At 43.4% G+C, this 26,154-nt stretch overlaps 2 protein-coding genes across 2 annotated transcripts; one reads left to right on the top strand and one right to left on the bottom strand.

Moving 5' to 3' along the window:
* The first annotated feature begins 2,540 nt into the window (after positions 1-2,540).
* LOC4337259 (peroxidase 16) lies at positions 2,541-8,686 on the top strand. Its single transcript, XM_015778552.3, has 4 exons — positions 2,541-2,877; positions 2,949-3,146; positions 4,583-4,748; positions 8,017-8,686. The coding sequence occupies exons 1-4, from the start codon at positions 2,635-2,637 to the stop codon at positions 8,421-8,423; spliced, it is 1,014 nt and encodes a 337-aa protein (XP_015634038.1). The 5' UTR covers positions 2,541-2,634; the 3' UTR covers positions 8,424-8,686.
* A 7,120-nt stretch (positions 8,687-15,806) lies between these two features.
* Positions 15,807-20,140, bottom strand: LOC4337258 (squamosa promoter-binding-like protein 8). Its single transcript, NM_001419906.1, is given in 3 exon segments — positions 15,807-16,608; positions 16,826-16,983; positions 18,957-20,140. Coding segments are annotated over 3 exon segments (1,251 nt in total). The 5' UTR covers positions 19,652-20,140; the 3' UTR covers positions 15,807-16,210.
* Positions 20,141-26,154: the final 6,014 nt, after the last annotated feature.

Raw genomic sequence — 26,154 nt, 5'->3', positions numbered from 1 at the left:
TGCATTCGCGAAAAAATCAGGTAAAGATGATGCTTGGGTTCCGGATGACTTGTTTCCTAATTTTCTCTTGTTCAAATGGTCAGTTCCGTATTTCTGATGCATGGGCTAGCTGTATGCATTGTGCACATGTGCACTATCATATCCTTCTGATCGTGCATGGTGCTAACATTTCCCTCCGTGATTGAAGGGAAATATTTCCTGTCATCTTTAAGGCAACTTGGGAACTGGCTCGCCGAAATTGACAGGATTTTGTCCGTGATTGAAGGATCGGCAGGACATACCTTCGCCAGCTTCAAGTTCAATATGGAATGGCCAGCCAGCCGTTAGTGGAAGATATGGCAGTTGTTCCTCATATTCTGAGTGTGTCCCATACTTCAAGCACAAGTGCACAAGTTATGTGAAGAAAAGCTTAGTCAGTCAGTTTGCATTTTACAGTGACAGAGAGGGCCTGAATTGGAGAGTTTCTCAAAGCCTCATACGTAGTGTAAATCGAGTAAAGGCTAAACAGTTTGGCATTGGCAGTATCAGGAAACGTTACCGAGAGAGAACACACGGAGGTGCAGTAGTTTAACACAAGACATGGACACCAGCTATCACAAGAGGCGAGACGATTCCGGCAGAAATGTCCAGAATCCCTCGTATTCTGCTTGGTGAAATAAACAAAGCATATATTTTTGCTTTTTCCTTGTGATAGATCGAGGATGCAGACCGCAGATGCACCCGTTCGAGACACTACAAAACAACACGTCCAATGCACTAGAGTGTAGAGGGTCCAGAGAAGGTCTTATATAGCATTAATCTACACTGTCAAGTTGCTTCCATGGTAAATAACATACTAATAGTAAGGTTTGCTTCTCCATTCTCCAATGTTTGAGTACATCCACTGATCCACCCATTTCCCCCAAGAAAACAACTCCCCTGCACTGCACCACTCGCATTGCATGTTGGTCTTCTGAAACACTCAGATGTGGGATTTGTTTTCTGCACCCAAGGTATGGGTCGAAGGCGTTGTAGTTTTTTCTATCCTGTTAACTAGTGTTAACTGTTGTGTGCTTCCATAGTTGTTTTCTGAGAGGGTCAAATTAACAAGTACTACATCTTGCTCAATTTGCAACAAATTAAGCAAGAGGTTCATGGAGGCCCTATATTTTGTTCTGTCAGATAAACCGATGTCTATTTGCTTCATCTGAATATGTTTCTCAAACGAAATGAAACCTGTCCCCAGTAATGGCTAATTGCTGCCATCATTCCAAGGATGGATGGTTTCAATCTCATCGAAACTTGCGGAAGAAACGCTTGCACCATTAGTCCATTATCCATCAGACACTAGCTAGTACACTGCTGCTGCTACAAGTTGGTCACAGCCGAAGACGATGCTGGAGTGTTGCTTATTGTATACTACTAGCTAAATGTATAGGCAGGGAAAGCGGGCGTGTTTCTGTGCAACATGTCCGTGAATCTTGTATTTTTCTCCGGGGTGCGCCTTGGGTAGCGGAGACAGGGAAAGGGAGACGGCATTGCTGCCATGCCATGGAGGTGGAGGGAGGTGAGGTGCATGCTGGCCACAAGCTGGACGCAACGAGACCATGTGAGAAAGCTTTGGATGGTAGCTACTCTGAATATGCGTGCAAGCCGAGAGGGTTCTTCAGCTCACTGCAGAGGAGACGATGCTAGCTGCTGCCCCAGTAGCCATACCTTAGACCTGGTGCACGCACGCGACCTCTTTTTTCTCGCTGCTCGTATACAATGTACAATTATACGGAGTACAATGTATTTTTTTCTTCAGATGTACACTTATACAGTGCTATAGTCTACAGTAGATGTACCCTAGTTCTGTGGCTTTGTGCTGCTATCTGGTCTTTAGTTTTCGTTGCTGAATCTTACAAGTAAAGTTGTTGCAGTACATCACACGGTGTCAGTGGCAAATGCACGTAGTAATCCCCCAATCTAGCTAGGTTGGCTGAGTCAGCCCCGCACCAAAGCTGATCAGACGCCGCACAAAAAAAAAGCGCTAGAAAAATGTTTCAGTTCATCGATAACCGGAAAAGGGAAAAAGATATTCCGTCCCATCTGCGCAAAGATCGTAACCACTTCTATGATTCCGGACTGTTTAGATCCGCTCGTATCAAATACTTGACACATGTATAAAGTATCAAATATAAAAAAAACTAATTATATAGATTGTATGTAAATTGTGAGATGAAATCTTAATTGCTTCATGATTTGATAATATGGTGCTACAGTAATCATTTACTAATAATAAACTAATTATGCTTAATAAACTCATCTCACATTTTATAGACGGAATTTATAATTTATTTTATATTAATCTATATTCAATACTTCAAATGTAAATGTATATCCCTATACCTGATGTGATACACCTAAACTTTTAACCGAAATCTAAACACAGTCTCTATCTCGATTCCCGCCGTAATGTTTCCGGCTCCTCCTCCCCCACATCGCCCGTTTTTTCCTTTGTTTTCTCAAGCTAAACCCCTGCTATATATTGCCACCCGAACTCCCGCATTTTTCTCCTCGCTCCCGCGTCCCACCACCACCCTCAAAGCAGACCACACACTGTGTCGCTGTCACACACACACCGGGCCGAGCTGAGCCTGAGCTTGTTCGGCGATGGCCAGGGCGGCGCACGGCGGCGGCGGCATGGGGCTTCTCGCGCGGGCGGCGCTCGTGGCATTCGTGGCGCTTGTGGGCGTCGGCGGCGGCGCGAGGGCCCAGCTGCGGCAGAACTACTACGGCAGCACGTGCCCCAACGCGGAGTCCACCGTCCGGTCCGTCATCTCGCAGCACCTCCAGCAGAGCTTCGCCGTCGGCCCCGGCACCCTCCGCCTCTTCTTCCACGACTGCTTCGTCAGGGTACGTCCTCTCTCTCGGTCTCGGTCTCTCGGCGTTTTGGGTGTTCATCTTCTCGGCGTTTGCGTTTGCAGGGGTGTGACGCGTCGGTGATGCTGATGGCGCCGAACGGCGACGACGAGAGCCACAGCGGCGCGGACGCCACGCTGTCGCCGGACGCGGTGGAGGCGATCAACAAGGCCAAGGCGGCGGTCGAGGCGCTCCCCGGCTGCGCCGGCAAGGTCTCCTGCGCGGACATCCTCGCCATGGCCGCCCGCGACGTCGTCTCCCTGGTAACAATAAACACTACTGTACACACAAATCCCCGTCCTGTCGCGACTCGTCACGTCCTAGTGTGCGTTCAACAATACTAGTACTACAATGCGGTGTACCGCCGGCTCGACTGTAGTGTAGGGCACGCCCTTGTCAGTCGCCAGCAAGCACGGACCCACCCTGATTGGCAAGCTCAAGCATCGGCGTAGTAGTACTAGCGTTCATACTCCCCATCATCCTGTGTGTGGAGTACTCCTAGTACGTTGCAATTGCAAGTGCTAACGCTTTTAAGCAGAGAGGGCAGCCGGGGGCCCACCACGCCGGTGCGATGACAGGTGGGGCCGACGGAGCTACTGTTGCATCCAGCGCGCCAGTAACCCCTTTTTTTTGACAAACTGGACCATCGATCGATCGATCTATCCAGCCGTGAGCCCATGGCCATGAGTCATGGCTGACTCCGGCCATGAGACACCGCAGACACGAGCCACGCATGGTCCATGTCTCCCCGGTTGGTTCCGGTGCTCCACGTCTCCACAGCCTGACCCGCACAGTGGCTGCAGGCAGTAGCCGCAGGCGCTGTGCTGGGTTCGGTTTAGTTCGGTCGCTCTGGCTGGCTGGCCTTTCGCAGTTTGGCCCCCTCCTACGAAAAAAAGAAAGAAAAGGGGAAAGTCGCTTACGGAGACATGTGAGCCGTGTCGGCCTCGGCTTCCGCGCGAGGAAACCGCCGCGCGGCGCTTGCGATTGCGCATGCGCACGGTCGTGGTTTGCTGGCTCGCGCACTGTGGCGCATTCGCCGGGTTTGATAGGCGATATCGCGTAGTGGCGGGGCGCGGGGCGCCCGAGCATACGAGCGTACGAGGCGGGTATTCTCCTCCTGTGTCTCCGGCTATCCGCTATCTTTTGAGATGGCAACAGCTTTGAGCGTACTGCGGCTACTGCCTGCACAGTATTGCTTTGAGCGTACGATGACTCTATTGAACGAGTATTGCTTTTTCTGCGGCATGGATTTCTGCGAAAGCGACGTCTCGTAGCCCGTAGGAGTGGTTTCTAAATTGTAACCTCGGTCCAACTGGGTAAATACTTCTCCTGAACTGTAGTACGCTGCTCCTGTCCGTGTTGCCCGTGACGCTTGCCGTATTACCCTTGCCTAAAAACAGTCCCGTGGCTGGGCTCGTGGGCGCTGCCAGAGCAAGGCTGGAAATTTTCCTCGTTCTCAGCAAGCAGGCAGACAAAATTTCCACCGGGTAGACATCTAGACATGACGTTGTATTAACAGTTCTCTCGGAGAGCCAAGAAAAGGTTGCTGAATAATCACAAGCCATGCATATCTACCTGCATTCTGAAACTGCTAATAATGAAGTAACGATTGCCGTTGAAGCAGAGATGTTAGTGCGTTGCATTCGCTAATTTGTTCACTTACTGACATTGCATGATATGTTGCTTTGTGTTGTTGTAGACCGGCGGGCCGAGCTACTCCGTGGAGCTCGGACGGCTGGACGGCAAGACGTTCAACAGAGCCATTGTCAAGCACGTCCTGCCCGGCCCTGGCTTCAATCTGGATCAGCTCAACTCCTTGTTCGCCAGCAATGGCCTAACGCAGACCGACATGATTGCGCTTTCCGGTAAGCTTCTTCCTTCCTGCCTCAAAATTTCCATTGACGTGGAGAAATTTTACATGGTTGATACTAGCCGTTCTGAAAAAGCATCAGGTTACTGTTTTGTGAACGTTGAGGCGACAATAGCATGGTTGCCGGTTACCCACAGAAATTAACAATTCCTCGTTAGGGTTGCATTTTTTTTATTACAAGTATTAGTAGCAGGTTGATCGCAGTGCAAGCATCTTTTTTTCGTGGCCTCTGCACTTCACGTGAGTGACATATCCTCTGTTTGCAACAGAAGACAAAGCAGTTCGCTGTTTTATACTGGTTTCATCTGTTCTTTTCGAAAACGAAAAGAGGCTCGTTTGTTTTTGTTTGATTATAATGCAAAGTAGACAAAAAAACACAAGCGTGGAGTAGTAGTACTTGCTTTGCAGGGAATTTCACATTTAGATGTAAAAAAGACCGGCAGAAAGCGATGAAATATTCTTTGTAGCTACTATAAAACCGAAGCTGTTTTTAAAACACACGCATGTTTCTTTCAGAAAAAAGAACAAAGTGTACTACGGAGTATTTCCTCCATTCTAAATTATAAGCATTTTCATAATAGTGCTAAGTTAAACATTTTCTATTTTGACCATTAATAGCAAAAATAAAATAAAATGATAAATCATATAAAATTGATGTTATTAGATTTATCATTAAACAAACTATCGTAATATGTAAGTCTTTTTATTTAGATCATCTTACTTTTATAGATATTATTAGTTAAAGTAGCATATCAAAGACTATGTCAAGATTCAAAAATACTTATATTTTAGGATAGATTGAAGTAGTACATTGTAGAGGATTTTTAAAAGATTTTTCTGTTCCTTTTGTGCGTTCCAATGGGTGAAAAAATTCTAATGATAATATAAGTTTTTCATTAATAATCATGTCAATGACAATGTTTGTATTTTAATGAGCGGTTTGTTCTTTTATAAACGGTGTTTTTTTCTTGCGCGATTTTCTCAAACCATTCAGAAATGACGCACTTCTTTCTAAAAGTTTTTTTAGCATTTTTTTGCTTTTTATTTACAACAAAAACCATATTTTTCTCCCTTTTTTTCATTTTCTTTTCTCGTGTGTTTTTTGCCTTTTTTTTGACAATTATTTTCTCGCGCGTTTTTTGCTTGTTTTTTCTTCAAATGTTCTTTTTTTTGCTTTTTTCCAATACATGAGAATATATTACGGAATAAAAGCCATGTAGTAGGTGGCAAAAAAAAATCGATGGATCCTATCCGACTCAAGCGTCCATCGATTTAACGTTTTTTCTGATAATTTTCTTAGAGTGATTTTTTTAATAGACGCTGTTTTTTTTCTTGCGCGGTTTTCTAAAACCATTTTTTAGAAATGTCGCGTTTTTCTGACAGTTTTTTCCTCGCATGTTTTTTTTAAAAAATTACCAATGATGGAAATAATTTTTCTCGCGTGTTTTTTTATTTTTTATGGAAGATGGAAAACCTTTTTAGCGTATTTTTTTGCGCTTTTTTCTTACTTTTTTCTCACGCGTGTTTTTGAACCGTTTTTATTTTCTCGTGCATTTTCTCTTTTTAAATAGTTAGATTATATTAGAGATAGAGAAGAGATATATATTGATTAGAAATCGGACTTTGTTTCGTCATTTCCATTTTATTTCTAGTGTGCATTTTTTTATTTTATACGAACCAACTTTTTATTTTTTATGAACTATTTTTTTTGCCACTTTCTTAGGGGATCGAACGAACGGACTTGTCAGATGTTTTTTCGGTTTTTTCGCCTTTATAGGAATCAAACTTTTTTTCCCTTTTTAAAGAAATCGAATCTAGTGTTTTTTCACCACTTTTTTTTTTTGCCTTTTATAGGAATCAGATTTTTTTTTCGTTCGGATCTATGGTTTTTTTCGCCACTTATGGGAAACAGAACTTTTGTTGTTTTTCTTTTTATGCAACTTTCTGCTTTTGTTATCTCTCTTTTATTATTATTTTTAACAAAAACGACCTCAAATACCTTATTGTAAGATTATAGGGACTCAAATGTAAATATAAAAATTATAGGGACTCAAATGCAAAAGTACAAACCAAAAATTAAAATAATATAAAAATGGAATGCTCTCGACCTGTAGATTCCGTTTTTGTAAACAGATCTTCAATCCGTCACATCATTTTGTTTCACCAAGATGTGAGAGATATCACGGTATAAATTGAAACCGAGAGGAGTGGTGGCTGGTATCTCGGACTTAAAAGGAGTGGTGACTTTTATTTTTCAGGGGGATCGGATCTATAGTCGGACTTTTTTTTTCGTTTCTGAGAGGGAATCAGATAGGAGTTGGATTTTTTTTAATTTTTCGCTAATTTTTTTTGTTTTGACGCACGAAGGAAACATATCTTTTTTTTAAGTTGTAGAGATAGAGATTTTTTTTCGCCCTTTTTTTTGGCACGGAATCGGATTATTTTTTTCGTTTTTTTGTCGCTCTTCTTTTTCACGGAGAATTTTTTCAGCCTTTTTTTTTTTGCATGGAATCGGATTATTTTTTCGCCCCCTTTTTTTATCGGACAACTACGGTTTTTTTCTCACTCGTCTGGTTTTTTTCCGGTTTTTTTGTCGCAGATTGTTTCTTTTCGCCTTTTTTTATCGGATAGTTACGGTTTTTTCGTCCGGTTTTTTCTCACTCGTTCGGTTTTTTTGGGCGGTTTTTTGACAGACAATGGAAGCACCTCTTATTTTTTTTTAAGTAGTAGTAGGCATATTTGATTAATCTTAAATACCCTTGCTGGGTTGGGGCAAGGGAAGAATAAAAAAGATCTTAGTACTACATGAGAACTGGGGCGATTTTGTCTGAATGTTTTTGGTCCTGTCAGATCCTAAGCTTAGTTTAAACAATCTTTGTGTCTAGATTTGGACACAAGAGGCCCTACCCTTGTGACAAAACCGAAACCACCACAACCACTAGCGGTAACTTTTGACCGAACCAGAGCCACTCCTGACTCTGCATATAGTAGTACAGTAAAAAGGTTAAAACAACTGTACAGGCACAGACCGGAACAAACAATACTTCCTCTACTTACTCTGTTTCACGATATAAAACTTTCTAGCATTACTCATATTTATTTAGATATTAATGAATCTAAATATATATATATATATATGTTTAGATTTATTAATATCTATATGTATGTGGTTAATGCTAGAAAGTCTTATATTGTGTAACGGAGGGAGTAGTTTTTTTTCTCACTGAAATGATTCTGATATTGACGGTGCACACGCACTGCAGGGGCGCACACGATCGGGGTGACGCACTGCGACAAGTTCGTGCGGCGGATCTACACGTTCAAGCAGCGGCTGGGGTACAACCCGCCGATGAACCTGGACTTCCTGCGGTCGATGCGGCGGGTGTGCCCGATCAACTACAGCCCGACGGCGTTCGCGATGCTGGACGTGTCGACGCCGCGGGCGTTCGACAACGCCTACTTCAACAACCTCCGCTACAACAAGGGCCTCCTCGCCTCCGACCAGATCCTCTTCACCGACCGCCGCTCCCGCCCCACCGTCAACCTCTTCGCCGCCAACTCCACCGCCTTCTTCGACGCCTTCGTCGCCGCCATGGCCAAGCTCGGCAGGATCGGCGTCAAGACCGGCTCCGACGGCGAGATCCGCCGCGTCTGCACCGCCGTCAACTAGCTTGTTTACGTAGTACTTGCATATCATCTTCTGCTACTTAAAAAGTGGAGTACTTAGCTGGGTAGGATGGTGAAAGAAAAACACGTAGTAGTAGTACTACGATTAATTAATTTCGGCCGCAGATGCAGGGTGTTTTTTTTCTTTTCTTTTTATTTTTGGTTTCTTTTTGTTGTTTATATGTTTTGTGGTGGGATTTTGTAGCCGATTCTTTGAGCTGAGACGGAATGGATGATAGAATGGTGCTGATGGGTGATGCATTGTTATGTCCTTGCCTCCTAGTCTTGGTGTTCCAGCTTGGTGTGGTACACGGTGATCGACCAGAAAAGCACTCGTGACATCTGAGGGTTTGGTTTTGGTCTTTTGGCAGTTGCAGAAGTTGTTGACATCGTTCTATTGTACGCGAATACCACCGAAAAAGAACGTTACATGTGATGTGAGTGGTATTCACCGATGGAGAGAATTTGGAATTATCAATGGATCAACGTACGTATAGCCATGCTGCATATGCTCACGCTAGATCGATGGATTCTTCTGCGAGATGTCGTGATGGGAGATGGAACACACTAGTAGACGAAAGGCATATGCAATGCAACAGTACAAAACAGGCCCGTGCCGACGGGTCGAACATGTTACATGTCACATGCGAAAGGTACGGGAACGTGCCATGTCCATGGGTTGGGATTGCATCGAAACATGACACGACATCAGATACACCCGCACGGAATAAGTTCACTTCGTGAACCTCAAAAGTGATCAAAATCTAATCCGTGACTCTAAACCATAAAACTGGATATCTCGACCCCCAAACTCTTAAAACCGGAGCAATTTGACTCCCTGGGCGGTTTTTGGATGGCGGTTTTGCTGACGTGACGTCTATGTGGTGGTATTGACTCGGTCTTCTTTCCACATGGCATTGACGTGGCGCTCAGTTGGCATTAGAAATAAAAAAAAAAGTGTGGGACCCATTTGTCATCCACCAAAAGTGTAGGTGGGACCCACTAACACGTGAGGCCCACATAAAATCATCCTCCCCCTCTCTATTTCTCTTCCCTTCGGCGAGCGGCGGCCGTGTGACGGCTGACGGGGGCCAGTGGCGGCGGCAGTGGTGCGCGGGATCCGCCAACGGTGGCGGCGGGAGGGCAAGGCGGGTGCAGGCGTAGGAGGGGACCCTGGTGACAATGTCGTCGGCATTGCGGTAGTCGTCGGCTTTACGGGCGTACGAGGGGCGGTGGGCGGGCGAAATCTCGGGAGGCGCCGCCTCTCCTCCCTCTCTTCCGGCCCTCGCTCGCCGCCGTCGCCGCTCCGGCCCTCGCCCGCCACCAACGCCGCTCCAGCCCTTGTCCGTCGTTGCCGCCGCCTCACCGGCCTCGCCCGCCACTCCAGCGCAGCAAAGGGGGAGAGGAAGGGGGAGAGGAAGAGAGAGAGAGAAGGGAAGGACCGGAGATGGACGGAGAGCGGCAGAGGCAGGCTCGGCCCCTTCCACCCCGGCGACGGCGGCATCGAGCGACGAGTTCCCGACGATTTCTCTTCCCCTTCGGCAGGCGGCGGCGATGGCAGCGGTAGGCGCAGCTGCCGCCACTCCAGCTCCAGCCCGTCGTCGTCGATGGCCGCCGCATCTACCGCCCTCGCCAGTCCTCGCCCGCCCGCTCGCCGATGGTCGCCACATCTACCACCCTCGCCGGTCCTCACCCGCCTGCTCGCCGATGGTCGCCGCCGCCGTCCAGCATGAGCACGTCGATGGCCGCTGCATCTACCGCCCTTGTCGTCTCCGCTGCCGCTCTAGCTCCCACCCGACGATGCCGCCGCCATCCCCATTGCCGCTCCGGTGGTGAAGAGAGGCTAGGGGAGAGAATGAGAGAAGGGAGATAGAGGGAGGAGGAAGGGGATGAGAGAGGATGACATGTGGGATCCACATGTCAGTGGGTCCCCATGTCAGTGAGCCCCGCATGTCATCCTCTGTGTGAATGATAAATGAATTATTTTTTTAAATTCTAATGCCACCTAAGTGCCACGTCAACGTCACGTGTAAAGGATACCCGGTCAATACCGCCACGTAGATGCCATGTCAGCAAAACCGCCATCCAAAACCGTTCAGGTAGTCAAATTGCACCAGTTTTAAGAGTTTGAGGGTCAAGATATCTAGTTTTGTGGTTTAGGGTCACGGATTATATTTCGATCACTTTTGAGGGTCACGAGGTGAACTTATTCCCACCCGCACCTATCGCAAAAATTCACAGCTCACATGCCGAGACCGTGGGCCGTGGAGGTTCTCGTCTACAGGCTGTTTGGGCCGCGGGAAAACGGACGGTGCAATGTAACTCTCAAAAGGCCCAATTTGAGCTTAGGCCATGTGTGGCAGGCCACACTACGGCCCAGAAAACGGCGTTGTTGCAGGTAGCGCGAGGTTCACAATCAAAACAATGATGAAAACGTGAGCGGTTAGTAAAGATACCAATTAATCACCGACGTGAGTACGTCCGTGTATGGTACTGTACGTGACGATCCCATGCACGAAATCCCTCCACGGATTATACGGCGGCGAGCCCGATCGATCCGCCCCCACCCACCCACGCAACGTCCGTATCTGCGCGCGTACGTACCGCCTCCTCTCCGCCCGGCCACCTACCCGGCCGCCGCGCAGCGCGCGCGTTGGCTTCTCGCCAAGAACGGATTCTGGCTGCGGAAATACGGATTCTCACGCGGCCGGGTCGCGGACGAGGACGAGGGGACGTCGTCCCGCGCGCGCGGAGTGCGGCCGCCCGCGGTTGCGTCCTTCGGAAACACACCACATCAGCATGCATACCGATCGGCAGAAATACGCCGCGCATATGTACGTACGTGCGACGCCGCCTGCAGGAGGCGATCGGCGCCTCGGTGGCGGGCGGAGTTAGTACTGAAGGCCGTGTACACTACTGAGCTTCTGATATGGGAAGCTTCTTTCAAATTAATCTCCAGCTCTCCCCCAAATAGTTTAGATCACCACTTAGGATTGTGAGAATATATAGTTTTAGAATTCAGAAAATAAAAGGATAGAAGATGGGGAACCATCTTTTTTCTGATTTTCACTAGTTAATTACTTAGAAGTTAGAACAGCTGATTCTTACACTCTCACTCTCCTCGATCACCTGGCCTAAGTTTCTTAAGAAGCATGAATGTGCAATCAATTGGCCTAATTTATATCGGCTAATCGATCAATTAACCGATCGATCTTGCGTACGTACGGCCATCGACTTTCTTGATTTCTTTCCTTCGCAAAGCGTGAACTAGTATTGGATTCTAGCTAGCTAGCTACTCCATCCGTCCCAAAAAAAAAAGACAAACCCTGAGTTTCCGTGTTCAACGTTTGACTATCCGTCTTATATAAATTTTTTTATAATTAGTATTTTAATTGTTGTTAGATGATAAAACATGATTAATACTTTATGTGTGACTTGTCTTTTTAATTTTTTTTAATATTTTTTTTAAATAAGACGGACGGTCAAATGTTGGACACGAAAACCCAGGGTTTATCTTTTTTTTTTGGGACGGAGAGAGTAGCTACTACATGCATGATCATGCCAGCTGTGTACCAAACAGCCGCAGGTTGGGCGGCCTCTTTCTGTGAAAATATTGCATATTTGCATGAGCATGACAATTACCGACCAGACAGCACCCAACATGTCCTTCAATTCAAGTATAGATAGCTTCAGATCGAGGCTAAACCTTGCCTAGCTAAGCTCTCACATGAACCAACCATGCATTACAGTGCCTTGCAGAGAGCTGCATATGCTAGCTAAATTGCAAACGCAAGCTACGTACGTACCTGTACAAATAACTGCAACACCACGTACGCTCCTCTAATAATTAATGGTGCCAAATGAATCTGCTAGTACCAGAATATAAGGTACAACATACATAATAGGGGTCTTACTGTTGATCTGGCATTCATATGCCTAGCTCTCGTTGCACTACTTCATAAATGAGGCCAAGCTAGCTGATCGATCATGCATTAAGCCTCCTGGGGTTAGTTGTGTGCATAAGTCAACTTTCAACAACCGGGTGCCCGTAACCAAATTAGCTTCGTCATCGATCCTTTGTAAGTTCCACGGTTAGGTTGATGAGCCAAAACAATAGCCAATTAATATGTAGGTTCTACCTTTTCCTAAAAAAAGAAACAGATGCAGTTGGTAAGTTATATAGAGTGAATAAGAAACCGGCCGCACGAGCTGCTTATATGCATTTGTAGCTGCAGATGGGTCTTAAGTTTTAAGTGCATCTTAGATGTAGATGTCGGGGATGTATATTCTATCTTCCAAACTCTCAATAATTAAGTACATATTCACACAAAAATTGACAAAATACATCAATGCGTTTGATAAAAGGCAATTATTTATCTAGAGAATATCAATTTCACTAATTATTTTTTAAAAAACACAAACGCCTGCCCCTTTAAATGCACACACGTATACCATATCCGTATAAACACCTTGAAATACTAAGTCATCATATCCTAACATTGACAAAGTCACTATAGCTGTCTCATTGGCGATGCATACATTGCCTACAACTTAAAAATAATTAACCATAAGTACGAGCACCACTGTTAAATTTAGGATTTAATCCCGTTGTATTTATATCCGAACATAATATTTGTTCTGTTACCCAAAACAAATATATAGTACAGCTTAATTAGTTGTTTTCTAAAAGCAAGTACGAGTAACTATGTACGAAGGACAAATAAAAAGGGCCATTTCCCCCCTACCCTAATTGCATTTTATAATTCCGTTTTTGGATGAAATGGTTGCATGCAACTTAATAAATAATGTTGGAATGGATGCCGGACAATGTCAATTAAATAGTAACGAGCAAAGGATATGCAGTGCTAGATGCGCTGTGTAGCTGACGCTACCTCATGAAGTCATGATGCGTCAATGATCAAGTTTTAAGATAAGTTACAGTACCAGGTCTATCGTTAGTTTACATAGATGTATCATCATAAATAGTAGCTATGGATGACGTCAAAGAGAGCATGGGCATATGCATGCATGTACCCTGGATCAATATTTCCATCTATGTACATATATGAACGACCTTAGCCGAGGATAATTGATTTGCTAGCAGTTACATGATCAAAAAATCCTGATCAAAGGATTTATTGTTTTGAACCCGTGATATAAAAACAACAATTTAATTGTTGGGAGACAATATTGCACTTAAAACTCATGTGCAATTTACCTTAGAGAAAGTAAAGGAAACACAATATCATTAATTATCGAGTAAATTTCAGAAAACTCATGTTTAAGAGTCAAAGTTACATAAAGCCCTTGATATTATGACTGGTGGCTCATAACTCCAGTCGCTAGGTAAATGGTTTTAAAGTTTCACAAAACCTCACTCCTATACATGTTGAGCACAAACTCAATTACTTGAATTTCTAAAAAGTAGTGAAGAGTAAAACTATCAGTATAACTTCATATGAAATTTTTAGTTATTAAGTTTTTACTAAAGCTGATAGTTTTACTCTTCACAACTTTTATTTTAAAAAAAGAAAATCCAAATATGCTGAAATTAATCAAATTATGAATGACGGCGGGTTTATGAAACATTTAAACCACAAAACCCTATGGTTAAATGCCAAAAGTCATAACACCTGTGGTATTTTACAATTTTGACTATAAAACGTGGGGCTTTTAAAACCTCACTCCTTTTACATGTCGTTGTAAATACTAAATTGGAAAGTTTTGTGCAGAACTGGCTAGCTTTAGGACATGTCGTAGTCAATCCTCGAGTACAAGTAAGTTCAAATAGAAATTCGAATTTCCTCTAACAAAGAACAAATTCAATTTAATTCCCGTATAGTAGCAGTTAGAACTAGGAACTTTAGCCGATGGTTTGGTGTAAATTTAACTGGACTATTTCTATTATATTGCTTGTGGTTATTTTTTTCCATTGGGGGATGTACTGGAAACATATGTTGATAATAATCAATTGTCGTAAATTGATATGCATAACCGGATAAGGCCAGATCTAAACATTTTCATCAGATTCTTAGAATCCTATAAAGATAACTCCAGTGAGTGTGCATATAATTAGTTCTAAAAAAATGTAGTATATAATTAATAGAGATGACCCTGAAGATCTTATAGTCTTGATCCGTGTGTGCATCCATGCAACACATCAACTATATATAAACATTTTGAATGCACCTTTGGAACAAGTTATGATTAATTGTAAAATTCAGGGCCATACTGGCAATGGTGACGCCTATGGGTGCCGCTTTCCCCTTGGGGCGTTGCTGCATTTCCTTCCCTCTCCCAATGGGTTCTTTAGGTGAAAACCCACGTCCTGGAGATACAGGACGGGCGATGGCGGCACACTTGGCGTCGTTCCCTCCTTGGAGGCGTCGTTCAGAAGACCCATTACTTAGGGGTGCTGTGTGTTTGTTTTGTTCTAACAGTAGGATTAGACGTAGACATGTGGTGTGGCTGTATTTTCTTTTTTCTGGCTATAGTCTTCCAGGGATATAGACTTGTATTTTTTTCCTGCTCTATCAATAGAAACGTCGCACTATTTTGTACGGGTTGTTTCAAAATAAAATTCAGGGCCATACGATTATGTGATTTGATCATGTTTGGCTTCCACTGTAACCATGCGTCCAACTAAATTCAGTGAATGCTTTTGATAAATGATAATATAATTAAAATACAATGGGATATTTGTCGTCATCAGATCATGGATGATGTATAGTAAATATCTCTTCTGGCCTAACTTGTTTATTATATACGACCATGAACCTTTCGGTTATCGCATCCCCTGCGTACATGTGTATGTGCCTTGATGTGCGCCCTACGTTCAATTATTGACATTAGATATATGGGTATATAAGACAATTTTTATGGACCATGATGGACAATGCGATTATATGTTCAAGATAACAAAGAGAATCATGTCGCGGAAAATAGCAAAGTTAAGCAAATTGTGCGTTAACCTTGCAAAGTTAACAAATTAAGTTGTCAAATTCTTACATGTACAGCTTTCTTTCCTTTTAATATATATGAAATTTAACCGTGGAGGCTTCCCCCACTGTTTTTCCGGTAAACAAAAAATTAACAATTCGTCATGTATTTAGACTATACTAAAATTTTCTCGCTGATGAAAAAAAAGGTAGTGGATAGTTGTTTTAGAGCGCCCTATCTAGTTATATGTCGACTATAATATTAAAAATATAAATGTCTATTTATTTCCTGATCAGGGTATATCCATATATTACAAAGATATGTAGATCATTTTGTACATATATATGTTAGAGTGATGCGTAATTCAATTGTATAAGACATACAATTTTATTTTGGAAATAAATACAAAAACAATAGAAAATAAATTAAAACTATATATATATAGTCAAAGAACTACAATATCTAGCCATGTGCAATTGCACGAAAAATTCAGGTAGTTATGTAGAAATTCGTACAACTTTCATGTGGTGCATTCTTCCTAGATGAAATTAATTGACCAACTAGCCTCTTGTGGCACCAAACTATAAATTACACTAAATTTGATGTACCGGCTAATTAACCAGCTTCTCCAACGAGGAAAACTGCCAGTACACATGACAATAACGCATAAGCTATCATTATTATATCCAAATTACAGTAATTAATAGAGACAAGATGAAAAGAGATGTCTGGACGTACACACACGTACGAGGGAGAGAGAGAGAGAGAGAGAGAGAGAGAGAGAGAGAGAGAGAGAGAGAGAGAGAGAGAGAGAGAAGGAGAGATCGAGATGATTGATAAATATTAATTATACTAGTGATCGAAGTCGAGATCAAACATCGCCTGTCCAAGCTGAAGGATGTTGCTGTGTTGGTGATGCTGCTGATGGAAGGCTAAGCTTGGTTCTTGCACTTGAGCTATATTTGATGTGTCAGTGCTCGAGACAGCTCCTTGGCTCTGAGGGAATAAGCACGAGCCAGACGACGAAGGGAAAGGGAAGCCATGCTGCTGGTGGCTCTGCTGATGAATCCCATGATGTGCTTGCTGCTGCTGCTGCTGCATCGATGCCTTACCTTTGGGATCTACAGCTTCTTTCACCACCTCTCCCAGATCCATGGCTTGGTCTTGATCTTTGGACATGTGTGCACCCCCCAGTAGCTGTGTCTCGAAACCGTCTCCAATGCCTGCGTTCTTGCTGCTACTTCCTGCTTCTGTCAATTATGAAGGAAATGGTGTAGAATATCGGTTAATTATCTAGGAATTGAACAGATTAAGAACCCATTCATGCATCATATCTTAGGACTATCTAGGAAATGGTGTAGAATATGTTATATTCATGCATTTTCAGGTGGTTGAGATCATGAATGAAAATACTGAATAAAGAGAGAGAGAGAGAGAGAGAGAGAGAGAGAGAGAGATATCACGCACTGTCTTTAGTAGCTGCCGATTTATTCGCCTGCGCCCTTCTCTTTTCACCAGAATGCTCGCCGTCGGACGGCTTCGACTTCCTCCGCCGGCGGTTGTGGTCGGCGAGTCGCTTCCTGCAGCTCTTCTTGGCATCGTCGAACTCATCAAGAAGATGGAATCTGAATAATTGAACAGGTTAGAAAAGGTTAACATACAGAAATGAGAGGGATGCATGCAACTACGAAGAGCTGAAGACGAATACACATGAAATACTACGGTACAACGATAAAGGATATGGAAGATGAAGTACTACTTCTACGATTGAGAAGCTTGTTGCATGATCCTGCATGCATATTTCCTACATAAACGTGCACATTAGCGAAGACAAAATGACAGGTTGCTCAGGCCAGATCAAACTTCAGTTCAGAAGAAACTACTGATGAAAAGAACATTCTGGGGACCAATATGTAAGCTAATGATGATCCTGAGCACGAGAAGCACATACACCTAAACTGTTCCATCCCAGAGACAGCTTGGAGTTTTGCAGCTGACTCATATGGAGTGTTTCCATATGGTGTGCCATACTGCAAAAGGTTCCTGTTTTCCCTTAAATGCATTGCTGAGCTTAACACGTGCATGCTTAGGAGGCATCGAAGGTAGTTTCTTCTTCAGTTTCTCAATCAATCCGAGCCGTTCATCTCAGTGAGGTAAATGTTACTGACGGCCGGCCACACATTCAGGGTAAAAAAAGAATGAGAGAGAGAGAAAGAACACGTTGCTTGCAAATGCAACTTGTGCTGGTACGTACATATGTACGTGAGCGGGCTGTACAAAGTCTTTGCTATACTTGCAAAGAAAGTCGCATTGTTTCTGACTTTGTGAGGCCAAAATACATGTACAGACGTCTCGAATACTGTTGGAAGTAACCACTCAAACATGCGAAGGAGAAGTCAAGAAAAATAAATGGGAAGGGCTAGTTTCAAGGAACAATAACCAAAGGAGGAGAAAATAAGCAACTCTATCTAGGACAAGATCAATATGTATTTGTACAGATATTGGTTATTCCCCCCCAAGTCCCAGCATGTGATAGATAGTGATCAGGATTCAATTTAATTAAACAGAAATCAATATTTTGAAACACAATTTTCTCCAAAGAAAGATCTTTAATTTGAAACACAAAGAAAGAAAAAGATGGCATATGAATCTCTAGCTCATCACCTGGGTAAACCTAGAAACATGCACGCATACTATTTGTAATTTTGTTTTGCAAAGCGAATGAACGTTTATGTGTTCAGAACAGCGATAATTCAAAATTTATATATTGTGTCCGAACAGATTAATAACTATAGTACACGAATTATCTTAATTAGCCTGCAGTGTAGGCAATAATATAAAATGGGTGCAAAATTTTCTCCTCACCATAGCTAATTGCGAAATCGGCTAAACGTATATATCAAATATGCAGCAATAGCTTGCTAAATGCATCCAATTTAGCTCAAATTTCTGAGAACAGATTAGGGAATTGTTCATCAAAAAATACTAGAAATATCAGTTTAAGCAGTTAAGAATCAGATAATTGTATAGGAAGAAATCTCTCTTTCAAAGAAATGTAAAGGCAAGGAAATCTGGGCAAATGTAGAGCAAGCATTGAACTGCTCATGGGTTCATGAGGCAAGGAACCGGAAGAACTCAGGAAAAGAGGCCAAAGATGGTACCACACATCCAATTAAAGTTCAAAGCAATTGCCGTCTTCAATTTCATCTGACTGTTCCAACTAACGTAATTACTTTGAGGGCAAACAGGCGGCTAATGATGAGCTGAAATTACTTGTATGAAAAAAAAAGAAAAGCTTAAATCCTAGGTAGTTAAATTAGGAGATTTATTATTAAAGTTTCACCCTTCGATATGATCTCAATAGTGAGCAGAATGGAACTTCCAGATCACTTAATTAATGCAACTCTCTGATCCTACAAATCATATTCTCCAATCAAATTAAACACGCCGCAACAAGATGTGTGTCTCATTAATTAAACCAATCAATCGGACAAAGCAAATTAAATCGGGCCAGCATCCTCTTCTGGGAAATCGATGAACAGTGGATCGGAGAATAGTGAATTCGAGCAGCAAACTAAACACGACGATGAACACTGACCTGCTGCACTGCTGGCAGAATCTCTGGTGGAGGCCGCCGGCGGTGACGACGACGGGCGCCTTGGAGTGGTGCTCGCACACCTTGTGGCGGCGGTGGTAGCGCTTGGCGCTGGAGAGGTCGGCCTTGCAGCCCTCGGCCTGGCACCGCGGCGGGTGGTGGCCGTAGGTGTAGCCGCCTCTCGGCGGGAAGTAGGTCCGGTAGCCGAGGTTGAGGCCGAGCTGGGTGGCGGCGAAGCTGGCCATGTTCTCCTCGGCGGAGCTGACCAGCGTCGGGAAGTAGTACTCCGGCGCGGCCTGCGGCGGCTGCTGGTAGTACGACTGGAAGGTGCTCCCGGCCGCCGCCGCCGCCGTGAAGTGGCTGTAGGGGTTGCCTCCGCCACCGGCGCCGCCGGCAGCGGCGAGGTAGTGCGAGGTCGGGTAGAACTGGAGGAGGTCATGTGGGGAGGCGTGGGCGATGGTGGCGTGGTGTGCTGCGGCGGCGGCGGCGTTGGAAGGGGGAAGCAGAGCTAGGGAGCTCGGCTCCAGGTTGTAGCCGAGCTGCTGGTGGTTGTGGTGGTGGTGGTGATCCCTCTGGATGCTACCGCCGCCGCCGTCCTGGTCCATGATTGGGAGAAGCGACGGCGGCGGCGGCGGGGTGGCGTTGTAGCCGAAATCATCGCAGGAGCTCGCGGCAGCGGCGGATGGAACGTTCATCATCCTCGCGGCCTGTCTCCTCCTCCCTCCTTTATCTATCCCTCACTACTCACGCAGTCGCACACACACGGAAAGGACTAGGAATGGAAGAGAGGACGCGGCAAGGACACCACCATCATCCTCTCCATCGATCGAGCTCGCTCTAGCTAACAGGGCTACTACTCGATGGATCTCTTATATCAGCAGCGCGCAGAGATGGATCGCGCGGCATATGCCATGGTTTTGCCCTTTTTCATCTATCTAGGGTTCGGGTGGATGGATGGATGGATCGAGCAGGAGGGCGGCTGGATGTGGAGTGCGTTGCCGGCTAGCTATATCTAGCAGCAGCTGCCTGTCTGCCTCTGGCCTCTCTCGCTGATGCTAGGGCCAGCAACAAACCAAACCAGAAGAGGGAGAGAGAAGAGAAGGGCTTGGGTTGGGGTGGCCGGGAGCTATCTTAATTGGAGTTGGTGAGGGGGTGATAGCTGCTGCTGCTGCTGCGGCCTCTGCTGCTCCCGCTTTATGCTTGGCCACCGTTTTTCCATTGCTTCCATCCGTATATTAGGCGTAGTGGTAGTAGTAGTGGTTGTTTCAACGTATGGTACGTCACTATAGCATGTGTGCGCCTTGAACAATGCAACAGGCTGATCGATCCATGATATATGGATATCGACCGGCCAGGGTTAGGCCTTGCTTAGTTGGGGGAAAATTTTTGGGTTTGGTTATCACATCGGATATACGGATACATATTTGAAGTATTAAACGCAGTCTAATAACAAAGTAAATTATAGATTCTGCCAGAAAACTAGGAGATGAATTTATTAAGCCTAATTAATCCGTCACTAGCAAAATTTACTGTAGCACCATATTATCAAATCATGGCGCAATTAGATTTAAAAGATTCGTCTCGCAATTTACACGCAAACTGTGTAATTGGTTTTTTCCCCACATTTAGTACTCCATGTATGTATCCAAACATTTGATGTGATGGGTGAAAAATTTTTTGTTTTGGGAACTTAAACAAGGCCTTAGTAGCATACTCGCTTTATTCCAAAATAAAACAACATAATATGAATATAACATATCTTATTAGTACGAACCTAAACAAAATATCTGACGCATATGTACATCATAAATATGATCGCACGCGCGCAAATGCAGTGCAGGTATGTGCAACTAGTGGCATGTAGTAGCTTGTAGCATGTGGGGGATGGAGAACTGAAGAAGGTTGTAGCTAGAAGGGGGGGGGGGGGGGTGTTGTGTGGTGTACGTACATGGCGCTTGCGCCGATGGAGCGTACGCTCCGTGACGCCGGGGGCGCCGGCCGGGCCGGACGGTTCCCATTCATGAGATGTGATCTCATGGACAGGTACGTACAGAACGGAGGACCTCATCACCTCAGCTAGGAGTAGCAGCAGCAGCAGCTAGCTAGCTACTCTTCCAATGGATCATATCATCCATGGCTAACTGCAGCTGTTGCTGGTGGTGGCTCCATCGGAGTGAGGTGGCATCGCATCGATCGATACATCGTCCCCCAGATCATCGCAAGAGCCCTCCCATTTCCACAAAGGATAATTAATCTTGATGATGATCCAGCGACTGCTACTGTATTTGCGTAAAGAGGTGGACGCGTGTGTACGTACATGTGTACTGCCTACCCGTCATGCGCGCTCGCGCTGGCTCTACGGATTACGGCTCTAGCTAGTAATTCCTTTTTACAGATGGGTATGCAATTAAGTGTGTCTTTGCTTCCTGCTCGATCGATCTCTAGCTGTAAATATTAATTAATTAGTTGATCGATCGATCGATCGATCGATGGATGAGAGAGTATATATCGTGTCATTATTTGGGCAATTAATCGAAAGTTTGCGCGTCAAGGCACTTGCAAACATTTAGTGCTGCCAAAATTGCTTAGGCGTGCAGCCTTCACATGCTAGCTAGCTAGTCGACCTCTGTTATAATTAATTGACTTGGCTAATTGGATTTTAAGCCCTGAATTCAGACCAAAATTGGAGGAAACACTGTCGCAAGAGGTTTTTTTTTTTGGTGTTTCTTTGGATGTACTGTATTTTTTTCAGAAAAAATAATTTACCGTATCTTCAGACACCAAGAGGTTGAGACTATTATATTTTAGGATGGATAGAGCAACTTCCCAAAGAAGCACAAAAACCTTGTCCAATTAACATGTCATTTGGTCAAACTAACATATATTAATGTGTTGTTTGATTAAGTTTTTTTATAATTCTTATAGCTTTCTTCAAGAGACTAGAAATAATCTAATGATATTTAAATTATGATCAAACTGTAATATACAACAAGGGTAATTTTACTATTATTGAGAAGGTACTGAGAATTTTACTATCACTAAGAAGATATTGAGAGGCATCATATTTTCTAGTATAAAAATTGATACCTTCAGATACTAGATATCTCGAGGTACTAAAATTTTTAAGGTCAAATTTAAATACTTCAAAATATTATTTTTAAGGACCATAAAATTTCTCATACAACAAAGGAAGCCCAAAGGTGAGTTCAATGATCCATAGACTAAGAATCAAATCTTCATGGTTGCAATTACGTGCATAGGTGCTCTTCTAATCTTTATACCTTTAAACGTTTCTTATGGTGGTGGCGGTAAGATAGATTTACCGCCATCACCCATTGATACTTGGGCCCTATAAAGTGAACCCCGTATAGTTAGTACGATAAAATTTAGTAAGGTTAAAAATTTAACATCGGCCGTTACGTTTTTTTATTACCGTGTGAAACCTTACACATTGATATATTAATTAGCAGAAGAAAGAAAAACTTGTACAACTACAACCAGTTGACCTGATCGTGGGGTTACACATAGAAGGTGAAAAAACAGACACAGTTAACTTAGAGAAAACAACCCCAACTAGACAGCAGAGTAAAGAGAAAAACCTTGTGGTAACTAGTAACACGTGAGTTTGTGCAAGCGGTGTGGTGTGCTCACATGCACGTCAGCACGTGTCTTTCATTTTGCATAAGTTGTACTACACAACAGGGAAAAAACATATACAGAGTATCTGCAGACGCTATAATTTCACAATGAAGTCAAACTTCATTTTAAATAGGAGAAATTGGCGTGTGCGCTTTATCTAGCTTCATGATAACCTGCCACGAGTTCTTCAATATTTACATATTTAATTAAGCAAGCTCAAGCTAGGTTTATAATTGTACTTTATGTAAACTAAATATGAAGCATATATTTTTTTCTATGTTTTTCAAAAAAGATTACTAATACATAATTGCATTCCATGGAGAAATAAGCATTCTAGCCATGAAAAATTTTATGGTCTTAATTAAGAGGTACCGATCGAGATATATCAAATATCTTAATTACTAGCTTAAATGTTACACCTCCTATCACCCAAGGTAAAACGAGTGACCCAATGAAATTGGTGGAAGAAAATGTCCATTTTACATTTTTAAACTTCACCAATACATTTAACCCCCTAAACTATTTTTTTCTTATTTTACACTGGACTAATATTATTTATTCCATGATAGTATTTCTAATTTTTCTCCTCCCTATATAAGTTGTTTTTTCCACTAAAATTTGGTCGGGTGTAGATAGATGTATTAACTTATGCCTTACTAGCATTTATTAGAATTTTCTCTCTCTACCTAGGTTAGAAGCACCTAATTAAGATTGATTTAAACATTGATATTTTAAAGCTCATGAAACAATAATAAAATTTGAAAATATTTTAAACTTTGATAACGGCGCTATCTGTGGCTCTACAAATTTACAGCTCAACATATAACTTCTACAAAGAGAAAAAAATAGATTATATCCAGTCAAGTGAATTCCGGCGTACCCATGCATGGGCGTTTGTTTTTTATTCTTTTTATTACATCTTTTTGACCGGAGTTTAAAAACCGAATTGTTCATAAGTGCCGTATTATTTCTTGCCGAGTTGGAAACAGTTACAATCTCGATCGACGGAATCATTGCTGGTCCCGACCGGCTACTCTCGCTGGCTCACATATTCCATGCCCCTACTCATATACAATAGCAGACTATTAGCTAGCTACAAACACATTTTAATGAGATAAAAGATAAGAGAGAAGAGCAGCGGACTATAGATCTGTAGCTAGCTACAGTATGGACTCTAAGACATAATATGTGTATGACAGGTGAGACCATATACTAATAGTACAGTAAGCAATTATTGTATATATGAATTGGCTATTAGATTGGCTATAGATAAATTGGAGCTAGTAGTGGGCTATACTATCAAACTTACTCTAATTAGGCCCTCATCACGAAGTAATTTTTCCGGCCAAGTTGGTTAATTACCACGTACTGCTCCCTTTTTACCTCACTGCCCTGTACAGCACATATATATATGTACCGCATCCTTAAATTCTAACCCGTCAACTACATGTATGCGTGTCGCAATTAATTCTTAAGATCGTACGTACCCAATTAACTTACGACCGATTAAAATCGACGAGGAGAAAAGACCAAGTATTACAGTATTATTATATTATTTTTTGCTTCCCGTTCGATCGGGGCGTGCGCGAACGCGTACGGGCGCGGCGGCGAGGACACGGCGCGCGCGCGTGATCTCGGCGGCGAGGTTTGCTCACTCGCTGCACGGCGCCGGCCGGCGCCCGGACGGGTCGCCGCGCGCGCGCGACGCGACACGCCGGCCGGTTGGGGAGACGGGAGACGACACGCACGCGCGCGCGCAGGCATGTGTACGCGCAGTCGCGCGCCCGATCGATCGGTCGTCGCCTCTCGTCGGCTCGAGACGTACGTACGCGCCGGCCGGCCGGTGGAATGCCCGGCCGGCCGCCGTCGTCGTCTCGCGTGCACGGACATGATCAGCAAGCAACGAAACGGTTATTAATTGGCTGTGGTCCTCATCGGCTGGTCTAGTTTTATTATAAACCATAACAGCTTAATACATACTTCCTCCGTCCCAAAATGAAACCATTTTTGAGGTTGGCACGGGTATTAAGAAAGTAAGTGAGAATGATTGGAGGAAGTGTGTGATTGGTTGAAAAGAAAAAGTAGGTGAAGAAAAATGGTTGTGATTGGTTGAGAGGAGGTAGGTGAAGAAATAGCTTCATTTTGGGACAAGACACTATGCTAGAAATAGCTACATTTTGGGACGGAGGGAGTAGCGATTAAAAAATAATATGTAAGTAAAACTTTTGTATATATGTTTTTAGTGATTGAAAAGCTAAAGTTGAAAAAAAAACTATATTGAAAAGGAATCAAAATCAAATTTAAAATCAAGTATTAAAATTTAATTTTTGGTTTTGGCTTATAAGCCATAGGGTAAACGATGAGACCCTGTATCTGTATCACTATACATGCATGGCTGAATTAATCAGTCACACACACATGTATATATATATTTTCCAATTGTTAATTTCGCAGTCATGGAAATCGATATATTCGTGTTTCGCAGTCATGGAGATCTACCTGATATATACCCCATATGGACAAACAGGCAAGCATGCATATGGTATAGTGGTACAGTATAATGAGATATACGATCTCTGGCTTAGCTATAAGTAACGGTGGTCCTGCGTGACCTAATATACGCTCATTTATAGCAACAGGAAGTTTGGCTAGTGGCAGAAGGAAAAACAAGCTACACAATTAATGCAAGAGAAAGAATAATTTTCACTGGAAATTATTGGAGGCCGGGTTATATCACAACAGAAATTTGTTGATCATCAGGGGGCGGTCCCTAGCTTTTGCATGCAAGAAACGGGCCCCGGTTCCCCCCACGTATAGTAAATTGTACGTTGTATTACATCCCTTGCTATTCGTCAAACTATTGAAAAATCCATAACAATTTCAGTCGAATCTGCTCACCATCTATCTTTCCAAAAGAGACATGATCCCGGAGATGGATTCTAATCTCTCGGGTGGACGTCCACCCGTTTCTTGCATGCCGCCTAAATAATTATGAAAAAATTTTAAAAATATTTATAAGATAGGTTAATATATAATATATCATCTCACAAACATGCAAGTTCAAATTCGACTTTTACAAGTTGTAACAAAAATAACAAATTAAACTCTAACTAGTATACATATATTCACATTCAAATTTGTTATTTTTTTTACAATTTGTAGAAGTCGAATTTGAACTAGCATGTTTGTGAGATGATATATTACATATTAACCTATCATGTCGAAAATTTTTCATAACCATTTAGATGACATACAAGAAACGGGTGGACGTCCACCCGAGTGTTTAAAACAGTTTCCCACATGATCCCATCGTCCTTAGCAGTGAGGCCTTCTCTGATGACGGTGACGGTGTGCCATATTAGGGTTCGAGATGGAAAAGTGGTTGAGACAGGGGGAAGAGAGGGTTTTCCGGTCATAAAGGGATGGTCGGATGACAGCGGTTCGCACGAGATGGTAGTTGCAGTTGGGACTGTAGTGCGCGTCGCCTCAATGTTTTGAGAGGAGGATAGTGCACCGATGTCGGCGATAGGGGGACTCTATCAGAGTGGTTAGGAGGCGGCGG

This window comes from Oryza sativa, chromosome 4 (assembly GCF_034140825.1).
Source record: "Oryza sativa Japonica Group chromosome 4, ASM3414082v1".
NCBI lineage: Eukaryota > Viridiplantae > Streptophyta > Magnoliopsida > Poales > Poaceae > Oryza > Oryza sativa.
Note: the sequence above shows the minus strand (reverse complement) of the source record. Positions and strands in the feature narration are given on the sequence as shown.